This window comes from Cupressus sempervirens, chromosome 5 (assembly GCF_028749045.1).
Source record: "Cupressus sempervirens isolate cs-2001-9-10 chromosome 5, ASM2874904v1, whole genome shotgun sequence".
NCBI classification, from domain to species: Eukaryota; Viridiplantae; Streptophyta; class Pinopsida; order Cupressales; family Cupressaceae; genus Cupressus; species Cupressus sempervirens.
The window spans coordinates 924,081,296-924,096,780 of record NC_143122.1 but is presented as its reverse complement, the minus strand read 5'-3'; the positions used below and the strand labels follow the sequence as shown (position 1 = coordinate 924,096,780).

The following is a 15,485-nucleotide window of genomic DNA, read 5'->3' as shown; positions in this document are numbered from 1 at the left end:
AGGTAATTTCCTTTTCGTAGTTACTTCCTGTTTAGAATGTTTATTTTTCTCTCTTTTGTTTCTATTATAAAACTCAGCTTAAAATCTCTATTTAAACTTAAAGAAGCTTTTATCTCCTTTGTAATCAATAATATTCAACTATCGTTTCATGATATCAGAGCAGAGGTGGCTGTTTGGCAAATTTTTTAATTTGCAGATACCATACCTGGAATTTATTTCCAGATATTTTTAAATGATTTTTCTCGTGACTTGAAATTTCTTCATAAAATTTAGAAAAGATTATTACAATTTGGAAAAAATTGAAGATTTTCACCCGTTTTTTAAAAAATGGAAGTTTTTAAAAGTTTTTTTGGGGGGTTTCACATGTTTTTTAGAAATATTGTGACAACTTATTTCCTAGGTTGCATGGAGAGTTGTCTCCGAACCCCATATACTAAGGCACCTCTCTAGTACCAAAGACCTTGCCAAAGATGTCTCCAATTGAAAGAGACATTCAACTAGGGTCCCCTAATAACTCCTGTCATCTCCCACACAAAAGGTGGCATCTCCCACACAATAAAGCAGGAATTTTGACACTATGTAACCATTGTAAACTTGTGCATGTGTGCAAAGTAGCTTCTATTTATCTCAATTATTGTCTTTGATGTTAACTAATTAAATGATGCATTTAAAAGTTTTAAATCCTTATAAATATTTGAATTTCTTGGGTTTTTCAATTTGCCAAGCTTGGACGCCCAGTCCAAATACAAGCCTGAAACCAGCTTGCCGAGTCAGGGTCTTGTAACTATGTTGTAGGTGATAGATATAAGATTTCAGATTTATTTTTGTATATCAGCTTGCTGCTTATCAAGCTAATTTCAATATCTAATCAATTTAAAACTGACACAATGGGTGTATAAAATTTAACATTGTGTACTTGAACTTCGAAGTTAATGATATAGAGTAAACTTTATCATTGTTCTTGTTGTAAAGTCCAAGGTCATTATATTTTCAAATTTCCTATAAATCGTTTGTATTAATAAAACATGTCTCCAAGTAATCCAGTCTCCAACTACCTTCCTCTCAGTGCAACCCTGATCTTTTCCTAATCATTGCGGTTTTCTGTTTTTTGGAGAGTTTTTAGAACAAAATTGGGGAGATGACACAGCAGCCACCCAAGCTAACTGTACATACATAGAGCTTGTAAATCGCAAGTCATATTTTGACGATTTCTTAGGTGTATCTTAGTAGGTGAGTTAAAGAGCTTAAAGCTAAGGTTTCATCTTTTTGATATTCACGGATCTCTCTCTATAGATCATCAAGCTCAAAATGGTCAAAAAGCAGCATTTCAAAAGTGTCACATGATACTTGCTATGTTTTTGCACCAATAGTGTCATTCATTCAAAAATGCCTCTACTTGTGACCAAATGTCTCAATAGTTTTTATGAAATGTCCTAATAGTGGTGCACAAAAGGACCAATCACCAACAAAAAATGTAATCATGATCAACTATTAGTGCATGTGTGATTGGCTATTAGTACATGTATTTTCATTTTTGGGGCTTCTTTTATAGTGGTAATCGAGGGGTAAACACGACAAAAAGGTCAAAGGCAATGTAACACAAGTATGCGTCCCCCCTCAAACACAACACTATCTTTGAGATGGGGACATCATTACGGCATCTCCAATGGCACCACCAATCGGCCACTATTTTGGAGGAGACAGGGGCACGTACTAACATCCCCTAGGGGAGAGGGAGGACGGAAACGCCTGCCTCGACCCCTCCCCCTGTCCAAACAACAAAAATATATTGATTTAAAAATATATATATCATATTGGTTATTTCTTAACCCTGCGGCCTGTGTGGCCCATGACTTGTGATATATTGTTTGCATTCATTATGTGGTTTCATTTGCATTCATTTTTGTTTTCTTATTGTTTTCAAATTTGCGACAGCAACAAGAAGAGTGAAGAGCTGAGAAAGGGGCACTTGTAAGAGTGAAAAAAGTGATAGCAAGTCAAAGAGGAGTGATAAGTAGCAAAAAGAAGAGGAAGATTCTTCACCTTGTCGAAGATAGCTTTCAAGAAAAAAGGGTAGGGTTTCCTGTTGATTTTTCATTTTACTTTCTGATTTTCAAATAAATGTGCATTTCTTTCAGTATTATATTTCTTATTTCATTTTGTTATAGTTATTTGAATTTCATTTCTCGATTTAAGTAGATTCTTGTTGTTTCATTTCTAAATTCTTGATGCTTAAATTTTGATACAGAAAGTTGCAGGGTGAAACCATGTATTATTTTTTTTAATTTTTTTATTTGGTGAAATGCAGTATCAAAATGAGCACCCACAATCATGAAACAAGTCACAGTAATGATGATGTGGAATTGAAAACTCATTCTCATAGTAGCCAAGAATATGAACGTAAGCATGATGAAGACACCTATGAGGGGATGAGCAAACTAAATCCCAACCCACAAATAATTGGTCACCTCGTCCACAATCTATTGATTACCCCTCCACACTTTTGACAAAGTGGAATAGGAGTAAATGTGATCCTAAATCACCTCTTAGACAATTTGCAACAAGGATATATGCCCCGGCACAATCAAGTGTTGGCACAAGGAAGTAGAAATGCGAGATATGTGGTACAAAATGGTTTGGTAGCATCACTAGAGTGAATGCACACTTCCTCTTTTGGACGAGAAAAGGTGTGGGAGCATATAATTCTTTGGAACTAGCTACAAATTTACATTATAGAATTAAATTCAACAAACTTTGGGGTATTCCAAATGATTTGGGAATTGAAATGCCTACCACCTTATTTGGTAGGTGACAAATTCAGTGTATTCAGCAGTCACATGAGCAGAAATTACAAGGGCAGCCATGTATTCATATTCCTAGATTGCAGCTGAGAGCATCATCATTGACAAGGGCAGCCTCAAGGCCTCCTTCCACTTTTAGTGCTATAGCTGAAGCCAAACTGAGCAAGGGGAAACAAAGGATGACAACTGAAACTAACCCCATAGCAGATTAGTTTGGTGCGTGCTTCAAAGAGGAGACAGAGGAATCCATTGGTAGATTGTTTTTTCCAATGGCATACCACATGTAGCTTGATCTCATTATAAGGAGATGATGTAGGTGGTTGTGAAGGGGGCAGAACCATCATTTGTGCCACTAGGTGAGCACGAATTGAGAACCACAATTTTGGATAATGAGTATGCCAAGATTGGTAAAACGATAGAGACTATGAGGGCAGTTTGGTAGGAGTCAGTATGCACCATTATCATGGATGGGTGGACAGACATTACAAACCATCCACTCATCAAACTCATAGTTACATGCTCTGATAGCCCATTCTTTCACAGGGTGGTTGATTGTTTAGGACATCAAAAGGATGTTAATTTTCAGTTTGACATCCTTTGGACAACTATAGAGGAGATTTGGGCTTATTGAGGCTTATTGAGGAAGGCTTATTGAGGCAGCATATAGACATATTTGGTTTACTCCATGTTGTCTGCATGCCATGAAAAATGCACTGAAGGATAGGGGGAACATTGACAAGATTAAGGGAGTGGTCAATAATGTTAGAGATGTGCAAATGTATATCTACAACCACCACTTCACATGCAATCTTCAAGAGTTTCACAAAAAAACAAGTTTCTAAAACCAATTGAGATCAGATAATGCATCCTACTTCATTCTTTTGGAGAGAATGATAGTTTAAGGAGCCGCTTCAACTCATGCTTACGACAAATGAGTGGAATAGGTGGGATGGGTCCATGGCAACGCAAAGAAGGGTGAAAGAGATAGTGACAAGTGATGTATTTTAGAGTGATGCAAAATACAGTCTCTACTACCACTCTAGTTTTCCATAACATCAAATATAGGGATGGAGATGCATCTGGCCTTGAAGAGGTGTACAAGTTCATGGATTCTATGCTAGGCCAGATGATAAAGAGAGAGAGACCCCAAGTTAGCATTCTACAACGAGCACATTTGACCTATCATTCAATCCAGATTGGATAGCCTAAACACTCATGTACACTTGATTGCTTACGCATTGAATCCAAAGTGGTACATGCCTAAGCTTGGTAGAGTTGCATCGATTGAGGATGAAGAGGTTATTCATGATACTTATTATAATCACCTTTATGTTTTATACATCTTGATTCTTATTTTAACCACCTTTGTGTCTTATACTAGCATCTTCTATTTGCCAATAATTTGGATTTTTTTACTTTTTAGGTGAAGGGGTCTTTTAGTGCATTGATAGGATGTATGACTTTGAGACTACTAGGAAGGTTCACACTAAGTGGAGCAAATTCGCTACTTTTAGGGGTTCTAAACACTATGGCACAGGAGGATCCGATTTTGTGGTGGGCTTGTCATGGATCGAAATCAACAACTACCACACTAGCTATTCATTTTATTGTCCCAAGTATCTAGTTCCTCGCCTTTAAAACCTATTTATTATGTATTCAATAAATGAGACTACTGGGAAGGTTCGCACTGAGTGGAGCAAATTCACTACTTTTAGGGGTTTTAGGGTTATGGCAAAGGCGGACCTAAACACTATGGCACAAGAGGATCCAATTTTGTGGTGGGCTTGTTGTCCCAAGTATCTAGTTCATCACCTTTAGAACCTATTTATTATGTATTCAAGAAATGTCTTAACTTTTCAAGTGTTAACTTTTAAAGTTTTTAACTTTAAGGGAAATTAATAGTTTCCACTTTTCTCTTTTAAAGTTTTTAACTTTAAGGGAAATTAATAGTTTCCACTTTTCTCTCACTAGTCATTTGATTGCTACCATAGGTAGCTAGTCCTTCAACTTCTAAGAGAAACTAGTCTACTTAAAGCTCCATCCACTCTCTTAAGAGGAAAAGGTGTAAATCTCAAAGAGCCAAGAAGAATAATGTCTTGCATATCACTGATCGTAGGACCCATGTGTACAAGGAGAGCCCCACAACACGATGGATTGTAGGGCTAGAGAAGCCACCACAGATTGACGACAATGAGGATACTTCAGATACAAGGTTGGCTGGTGTTTCTTTCACAGCTCTTGACCTTGGAGATTATGATAGTTTCGATGATAACAAGTTTGTTGACCTCCCCAAGGATGATTAGAGGCCTAACTCACTACAATTTGGGCCTTCGCATTTTGATTTTGTAGTTTGTACTTGTTTTGATATATGAACATTGAATATCATATCATGTTGCTCAATGTAATCATCTTTATGATGAGATACTCATACTTTTGATATCTATGACTAATATCATTTAATATTTATATAACAGAAGCTAGAACTCTTCCATTTGCTGATTCAAGTATATAAAACATAAATAATTATTGTTCAATGTTACACTTTCATGTTCATGTTCAATGCAATGTTCAAGTATTTAAATTTTAGTAAATTGGTATTTTAAATCTTTATGTCTTATATTGTGAAGATTAAAGGATCGATGCAAATGTAATGGCACTGCCTCTTAGGTGGCACTTTCCCGTGCGTTTGGTAACAAAGGCGGTAATTATTTTAATCCCGTAATATTCAATAGATTCTCCCTTAATGTATATTGCTCCAACTTATTTTGATTTGGTAATATCCCTTAATTGGTCTTTTCAGCTAATGTGGACAAGACTGTCAAGGTACATACCATGCTAGCGATGTTTGATTAATTTGTTTGAGTCTGCCCTCAAGTAGACTTGGCATCACTACCTTTGATGTCTCCCTATGTTGCTATTGGCGGTGTCTCTCGCATTACATGGATGTCGCTTTATCTCCTTCTATGTTCGTGAGTAAAACACTGACTACAGCAAATTGATCATATTCAACCACAAAGTGTAGAACAGATTTCTCATCTAAATTGTGGATGTTGGCAGTCTGGAATTTCCAACATGAATTGTGCATCTACCATATCATCCATCTTCGTCATTAAGTCGTTCTGCCACATAGAATGAAGTAGTAGTACCTTTACGATGTCAAGATGTTCTACAGATTAAAACAATTCTAATTTTTGTTTTTCCCGTTGATTCGATGCTCTATTAATCTCTAAAATTTTAGAATCTGCTAACCATGTCTCTTTGATGCAGACTCTTCTTATGTTATCTATCATCTAAAATGTATCTTCTTTTACATTTGCAGCTTGTCTCTGATATCATGCTAAGGTTGAAGGATCGCTGCAAATGTAATGGCACTGCCTCTATGGTATGTGTTTTCTAAATGCAAATGATCTCTTCCATTTATATGCACAATAAAACAAGAAGAGATATGTCCCATTGACATGTCTATTCATTAATATAACGAGACAAATGGATTGTGAAAATCTGATAATGTTAATTTAATTATAGTTACACACACACAGATAGACTTGGCATCACTACCTTTAATGTCTCCCTATGTTGCTATTGGCGGTGTCTCTCGCATTACATGGATGTCACTTTATCTCGTCCTACGTTTGTGAGTAAAGCACTGACTACAGCAAATTGATCATATTCAACCACAAAGTGTAGAACAGATTTCTCATCTAAACTGTGGATGTTGGCAATCTGGAATTTCCAACATGAATTGTGCATCTACCATATCATCCATCTTCGTCATTAAGTCGTTCTGCCACAAAGAATGAAGTAGTAGTACCTTTACGATGTCAAGATGTTCTACAGATTAAAACAATTCTAATCTTTGTTTTTCCCATTGATTTGATGATCTGTTAATCTCTAATATTTTATAATCTGCTAACCATGTCTCTTTGATGCAGACTCTTCTTATGTTATCTATCATCTAAAATGTATCTTCTTTTACATTTGCAGCTTGGCTCTGATATCATGCTAAGGTTGAAGGATTGCTGCAAATGTAATGGCACTGCCTCTATGGTATGTGTTTTCCAAATGCAAATGATCTCTTCCATTTATATGGAGAATAAACCAAGAAGAGATATGTCCCATTGACATGTCTATTCATTAATATAATGAGACAAATGGATTGTGGAAATCTGATAATGTTAATTTAATTATAGTTACACACACAGATATATATATATATATTTCTCTAATATAATAATACTTAGATATATAATTTGTATCTCATATATAATGACCATATATATAAATTATATCTCATATCTAATAAATATATGTGTATATATATCTAAATTAGTATTGTCTTATATGTTTATCCTATTGAAGCTACAAAACATCAACACCCCCCGCCCCCCCCCCAAGCCCCTGTCACTGTCCCCCGCCATCTCCAAAGTGCAGCCCCTCTATCCCCCTATTGTCTGGAAACCTATCCTGAGATCCCCATATCCACATATCCACAAAGGCGGTGTAACTATGGATCATGGTTATTGGACATCTTAACGGTTACTAGGTCACTTTCCCTAGTGGGTTTTCTAAACCATCAAGAATTTGATGATTTTTCCACAAAAATAGGTGCTCGTTTGCAAATTTTTTTGACAATTTTTGGCAAAATCATGGTCTCAGAGTTTTTTCTGATTCTTTTATCAACAAAAATCAAAGTCTTTGAGAAGTTGATCGTAGTTTTTGTGTCTTTGGATAGCTGGATAGATGGCTTTATCACTAAACATCATGTTGGAAGGCACAAAGTGGTCCAATGGAAAGAACTACAATACGTGGAAGCAGGAATATATTCACTAATTTTGAGTATTGGTGCCTAGATCAGATTCTTCTAGGTAAAATTAATCACCCCACAGCAGCAGGAAATGACCAAGACATGTTTGATGAGTGTAACCGAGAGGTGATCATGATATGCTTCCAGAATTGCCATCAAGCAATAAACTATAGAGATCTAGAGTAGCCTAAATATCTGCACAAGACATCAAATAGAAGCATAGTTCTCATCCTTGAGATTATGTTATTATCGATTTGATAATTGACAAGATGTCTTTGCAAGATCATCTCACAAAGATCAAAGTCATTTATGATCATCTAAAGGCCACTGGTCACAAGATAGAAGAAGACATAGCGGATCACACTGAAAGCTTACAACGATTCTATAAGCACTTCATCAAAACTCTCAACATTACTTCCAATAGTGTTGACTTGAAGAAGATCGCCAATGCGAAACAAGTGTTTGCTACTGAGGAGGAAGGCAAAAAGGAAAGTCTCCTCAGGAGAGAGGATGACGCAGAGATTCTTCAAAGAATTCTAAAACCTGTCAAATTTCATTATAGTGGCAAACTTGGTCACGTTCAAAAATTCTGTAGAAAGTGATTGGCTGATCAGAAGTTCAACTAGGAAGGGTCTCAGGAGCAGGCTCATGTTGCAAAGCATTCTAATCAGGAGTCAACTTTCTATGCATTTATGGTCATTATGGTCAAACCACATGCAATTTATGTCAAGTCTTTTGTGGGGCAGTTTATGCAGAATCTTATAGCATTAAGGCAGGGTATTAAAAGAAATATTGTAAAATTTCTATTATGATCATTTAGTACAAAAGGTTAGGCATTTTGTTTTTGCAGTTACTTCCTATTTAGAATATTTATATTCTATCTTTTGTTTTAGTTCCTATTTAGATTATTTCTTTTCTATCTTTTGTTTCTGTTTTAGAAAGTCTACGTGTAATTTCTATTTAAGGAGCTTTTCTTTCCTTTGTAATCAACAATATTCAATTATCATTCCATGTTCACTCGAGGAGAAGAATTCGAAAATGGCAAAGATCTTGTGTGAGATTGAATTTCCTTTAGTACCATAATATGCAAAGTGTTGGCCCCAAAAGAATTATAACAAGTAAAATAAAAATTAATATTATTTCTTATAATATAGAGTTGAAAAAATATATGTTATATTCAAATTAATATTGCATTTTCCCCCCAATGGAGTGGACGTGATGGAGTGAACTCTCAGTTCAATACTTCATGATAGAGTGCATTTATAGAAAAAAAAGATTCAATATGGAAGATAAGTGTGCATCAATAAATTTCACTCAAATTTGTATTTTCTAGCTTTAAATTTATCGATGACATTCTTCAGAAAATCAAAGGCATGCTAGCAATGTGTTTCTAAACTTCCTGAATACTATTTAGCATAATTTTCTTCTAAAGTGTAATTCACTGCACATATCTATTGTCCTCAGATCAATAGTTCAAACACTTGAAACATACACACCTGATGAAAAAGTGTGCCCCACTCTTGCAAGCTTTTACCAAGTTTACGCCGTTGCCACGCAGTATTTGTGCAAAGAATTCTCAACAAATTGAGCATAAGCTATACAGCAATCAAAACAAATAATGAAATGTAAGAATCCATCTTATAGATGTATAAAAAACTTCAAATGAAATAACATGAAAGATGAAAACTGAACTCACCCGTCCCAACTGTATCACTATATAGTGTTTAGGGAATTCTTGATTGTTTGAGAGCTGTGGCATGTTAATAGCTCTACAAATAACATCAGAAAGAAGGTCCCTGCCAAAAAGCTTTCCATCTTGCACAAGTAAAAGCTGCTTTCAAACAAGAATCACAAATACCACAAATGAGTGAAATTAATTTGCTGGAGCCACTGTAGCTCTAAATTATTTATAACCATTATTCTTAATCCGGTAACAATTTTGTGACAGACTAACTGAAATCAATTTTCAAGCATAAGAATATTTCAATGGAAAGCCAATTTTACAGATCTGGAAATGATATTTAGTGTTGAAATAGAAATATATATATCTATATATATATATATATAGCAGCGCTAGAGGTAACATTTATATAGAAACTTATTAAATTTATAAATTATATGGCCATGCAATTAAAATTAACTAATTATGAAGACGATATAGATAAAAATCAATTGGAACAGTGGCATAAAATGCCAATTTTTGAGAGGTTCTACTCATATGGGAAATCTCTGTTAACATCACAACTAGTATAGATTAAAAAATTTCATGCTTTAAATCTTACAAACAGTAAGTGAAAAATGATATTTCAGAAAAGAGTTGAACAAACATAGAAGGAATTTGATGGAAAACTTGTAGAGAAGAAAAGCTCAATGGTTAAACCTGAAGCCGTGATCTAGCAACCAAATCAGGCTGAGATTTTTGGAAATCGACAGTGAACTGTAAAATCTCTTCAATACTAAGATTAAGAGGCATTAAGCATATTTGATCTAGATCTTCGAGAAGCTTTTCAAAATAATCCATGGCCTGCAAAGCATATATTGATTTGTTAAACTTCAAAAGGCTTTGATATTATTTAGAAGATATCTCCAGCAACAAAACTAAAAATTCACCATACCATCTTCCAGTTAAGAATTTCTATCGAGCGTGGCGGTGTAGGGGCTAGTAGTCGACGATTTATGCTATCATCAAAACCAACTGCCATTTGTCCAGATGCCGTAGTGCTATCATCAACCTTGCAAGTGTTTCCTGGTATAGAAGATAGAAATATAGATGATTCACGAATCCCAGCCAACTCTATCAACCCTGACCGAATGTGTTTGTGTGCCATCTCTAAGCCCCTTCCTTGGGGCTTGCCCATATATGTCAGTGCATGGTAGAAAGCCTATTAAAAACAAATCCCTGTTTAGAATTTTTATTAATTTGTAAAATATTGCAAATCAAGGTCTAAGTACTTTTCTTGCTCCATCCCTGGAGATCAATTTTTCCACAAAGGTAATAAGCAGTAGGTGGCATATAGAAATAGCTTCTAACCTAAGATACTAATACTGTTCATTCCATGCATTGCATAAGACACAAGTAGTACAGATCCCCATTTAATCAAATCCTTATATCATTAAATTTCTGCATTTGCTCATTGAATCATACTAATATTCTCAATATATTCTGAAGCATAAGCCACTACCAAATGATTTCCCCATTTGTCTCATGCCCCACAACAGAAACAGTATTCTGCAGTACTCTGCACAAGCACAATATCATGCCACTTCCAATAGATGAACAAGCATAGTCAAGAACGTTTACAAATATTATATCTTGTATAACCATTGTTTTGGATAATCAGTACACCAAAGAATAAATTATAAAATCATAGGCTTTTCTACATCATGAATTGTAGAAAATTGATTATATATTTTATATCAAAATTGTTAATTGCATAGGAAAATATTAATTTAACTTTTTAAGAGGGCAGTCACCAAATAGCTGTCTAAGTCTAAGATCAAATACTAGCTAATTCTATGAAGTACCTGAGATCAAAACTTATCAGCCTTTTAAAGAGATCAGTCACCAAATAGTTGTCTAAGTCAGAGACTAATACTGGCTAATTAACTGAGATCAAAACTTATCAGACAGCAATCTAGCTACTGTTAGGAATACTACACACATTCCCCTCTACAAAATCTGTCACTACAACAGAGCTGCTTATGGTTATGTCTCCATAAACCTGAAGACTTCAAGAGGACTTGCAGCAAGGGTTTCGAGAAGTGCTGGAAAAATTTTTACATAGCTGGTTGAATAGGTGGAAAGTATAGATCATTTAAAGCCTACCGACTATAAGTGAGCATTCAAAATATAAGAGTAGCCCGTACATCTCAGTGATCTTTGACTATTGTGGATACATTGCTAACCCCTTCCAGATTTGGGCCTTTGCATGAACCTGTGCCTCCAAAATGATAACACTAGGCTTTCATTGTCAGGCACACTCAATTGCACTGTATAAAAAACTAAATGCAATTTTCTCATTTTTGCATAAAGCTCACAAGATTTTGCGAAATATTTTTTATCAATATGTTGATTAGTACTAGGAAGAGCACAGAACAAAAGGAACCGATAAAGAGATCTGTGCACGCGTTGTACTTTTGATTAAATTGGGAAAGACGCATACTCCATGTTAGCAGCAAGTTTGTCATTAGATTCTACTTAGCCTTCAAGATTATTCAGCCATTCCTGACAACATAAATCACATAGAACTGTACCACACAATGAAGTACATGATCGATAAAAAACTTAGACATGTCAAAGCATATAATTTCCAGCACTCTGGAATGGAGCTATTTCTGCATGAATAATTGAAGCTAGAGGGTTTCTAACCTCTCTAGGATTTTCATGTAGCATATTTCAAAATAGATGTATTCTGAATATTTCTGAATTGATACTAAATTATTTATATTTTTTAATTTTGCATTTATGAATCTTATTATTATTTTACTTTCTGAAAATTAATAGCATTTGCATTTTGAATTCACAAATTTATCCTATTTTTACAGACTTGGCATATCATAAACAGCAACATACATCCAAAATACCTGTGAGTTTTGCGATATAGGGTGCCAGATTGTAAAAACAGACATAATCTTTATAAAACTTACATTTTTGTAATCAAAGTATATATGATCTCTATTAACTTGTTCTGTATTGAATATTTTTAAAAAAATTAATGCAGCTATTTCTGATACCTGTTATCTCTGAGTTATGAGGCTCAATAAACTTAATCTCTGAAATCTTAATGTCATGTAGTCACTTGCATTCTACCTCTATTAACTTGTATTGAATATATCATCTGCAGCATTTTCGGAATTTTTCTCTGTTATGTAATTTATGGGACTGAATAAACAAAAAATCTGTAATCTTAATGTCTTGTAATCAAGTGCATCGTACCTACCACTGTTAGTTTTTCTTTTCTTGTATTGCAAAGCAGCTACTTTTTCTAATCCAAATAAAAGTCATGAATGTAAAAAGCAGAGATAAACAGGGTGTGGGAACTTATAAGCAACCTTTCGAAAACGTAAACGGCATAAAACTGCTTTGCAATATCCTCCTTCAAGTTCAGGATTTGATTGTAACGGTTCGAAATCTGTACAAACAAAATAAGCATGTCCACGTATTACACAAAACCCAAAAGATTATTACATTAAAAGTGATCTAATTGTTCATTCTCTTACAAAAAATTTAAAGCACATTAACATGAGTTTCTTATGCTACAGGGACACATGAATTTGACAACGTACAATACATTCTCAACTGAATCTCAAGTATTACCCACTGGGATATTCCATTGTTATCACTAACTTGACATTAAATGCACTCATTATAGGGGACAGATACATGTTTATACAACTTTTTGTACAGCACTAAAATGAGGCAACAGTTAACAAACATACTTGAAAAACTATAAATTACAAATAAGAAACCCATAAATTACATAACCAATACCTTCTGTTAATTTCTTCTTCGGAACAGAATTTTTACAAGCACGCAGTTGTCGAGATATTGTCTCTTCCACTGCATTCAACATAGACAGGCACTTCTCATCACCTTCTTTCTTTAACACCAAGCCAAATGCCATGGTGAAGAAATCTTCCTCCTGTGTAATCAGGTATATAGGTATGGAATATAATCTCATTAACTACTCTAGAAAGTATAGAAAGCTAGATTTAACAAACATGCACATAATCAACTGCAAATCATCAATGACCCATCCCTTGCCTAAAAAAGGGAGACGAATGCTATGTATTTCAAGTCACTCTGAAGTTGAGCATGCTGTATTTCTACAGGCTTAAGGAAGTCCATAGTTCCACAGAATTTCCCAACAGGGGGATGTATTTGGTGGACAGGGGAACCAAAGGCCTAAATTTGAGGATGATGCATGCCGTACAGTAAGCAACCAGATGACATTCCTAACAGAGGTGACAGTGCTGTTGGGTGATGTTTACCCCCAAGTCCCCGCATCCCAGAAAAATCCTCATCCCAAGGATAGGGTTTCTTTGGAGCAAATGCATCCCTGTAGAACAGCGAAGGAAACTAAGGCCCTCTAAATCAAAATATGTCAGCTAGATACAACATAGAAAGCCCAAATTAACTACCATTGACTTCTGAAAGAGAATTAAAGACTGATAAGAAATCATTTTCACTGCCATGGGGACCTAGTTCCTGTCAGGAGACACCCCAAGCATGAAATTGATTGACCTATCATACAATGTAACTGGATTCTGAACTTCTTAACATTTATTTATTTTTAGATGGTTACAATCAGAAGGGAAATCAATAAAAGACAAGAATAAGAGAATGTTCAGTAAAAGTAGACAAAATTTACTTCATGGGTGCGGGAATCAGAAACAGCTGAACGAATCAGCTCACAAGTTGCGCGCACTGTTCTACAATATGAATGTAAAAGAGGATTCGGAGATGTTCTCTCCACATCTAGAAGGTAAAGGCAGGAAAACACTGTCTGAGCCAATGAATGCCCTTTGTGCCACGTTGCCTGAAAAATTAGTTAAAAGGTGTTATTTCATAGACCCAGCTTTGTGTTAGTTTAAAGAAAAAACAATAAACTAATAGTACGTCATATGCAAGAAGATTGTCTGGGTTAGTTTAAAGAAACAATTATAAATTAACAGTACCTCACATGCAAGAAGATGGTCCATAACATTAATGGTCTCTAAGACACTCAAGTTAATTGGAGCTGCATTGCTCTCAATAGCTTCCTCAAGAGAATGGAAACCACAAGTAGTGATTCCAGCATCCATTTTAGGATCCATAATCTGGTGAACCAAAAATATATTTGAAAAATATTGTAAAATGTAACAGATTACATTCAATGTTCAGCTGTATTAAAGATACATTCTGCATTCCCTTGCAACTGTGATTATTAAGGGTTTGCAATAACATTGAGACTTGCACTAAGAACATAAATGACAAGGAAAAAGAATGCCAACTAGTATGATTACACCTTTCCAGAGTTACATAAACTATTGTGAATACAATAAATTAAAAACTATGTCTTTAAAACTTTAGCAAATAGAACCACTCCATATTAACATAAACTAGTGGCAGGACAAATCCATCCATGAGCTATACTTTTTACAGGATTGATTTCTCTTTGATACTATTATGAGCCTAGTGTAAAAACAAAACTCCAATAAGATCTCCAACCCTTGTGAAAACAAACGATTGAGGCACAGAACAGCAATTTGCACAAGATATGGGAATAATATCAAGCTATCAAACTGCTCTCGTCTCTTTCACAGTCAAAAAATAAAATTATGATGAAAAAACTATGTGATAGTTATGAAGAGCTACATCCAAGAGAAGGCCCCTCAAATGATCATCTAACAATTGGTTACATCCTCTTTTACATGACTTTAATTTATATCATGTATCTATATATCTGTATATTTACTTTTAATATGTAATATGCACTTTCACCTTGATTGCAAAAGTTGGTAAAGTCCTCGAAAGCATAAAAATGAGGCAACTACCTTAAGATATTGCTTGGCCCCAAGTATATTTTCCAAAATCAACACAAGCTTTTGAAAATTTGCAGGCTTAAAAGTCAAAAACTCATAATTTAGGGCAAAACACTTGTCCACCATTTTTTTCATAACATGTTTTTCACCTTTTAGGGTTCATTTTAGGTCAATGTGTTTCCGCTAGGGTGTCCAAGGGTTTTTAAGTGTTAAATATGTCAATGTTTGTAGCTGCAAGAGATATCCTAATTATCTGTGCATTGGGCTCTTTCATACACACACGTTTGGAAATATGAAGAGACGTGTTTGAGATGTGTGTTTGGAAATATGAAAAGACACATTTGGAAAATGAAAAA

The 15,485-nt window shown here is 34.9% G+C and overlaps 1 protein-coding gene across 1 annotated transcript in view; it reads right to left on the bottom strand.

Annotated features, from left to right (window-relative positions):
• Positions 1-15,485, bottom strand: part of MAK10 (MAK10 homolog) — a 93,344-nt gene that overhangs the window by 29,157 nt on the left and 48,702 nt on the right. The window contains exons 3-10 of the mRNA XM_089832927.1: positions 14,284-14,424; positions 13,977-14,144; positions 13,097-13,247; positions 12,658-12,737; positions 10,221-10,487; positions 9,986-10,129; positions 9,302-9,436; positions 9,102-9,200 (exon numbers count right to left, since the gene is read on the bottom strand). Coding sequence (XP_089689053.1) covers positions 9,102-9,200; positions 9,302-9,436; positions 9,986-10,129; positions 10,221-10,487; positions 12,658-12,737; positions 13,097-13,247; positions 13,977-14,144; positions 14,284-14,424 — 1,185 coding nt within the window. The remainder of the gene's footprint in view (positions 1-9,101; positions 9,201-9,301; positions 9,437-9,985; positions 10,130-10,220; positions 10,488-12,657; positions 12,738-13,096; positions 13,248-13,976; positions 14,145-14,283; positions 14,425-15,485) is intronic.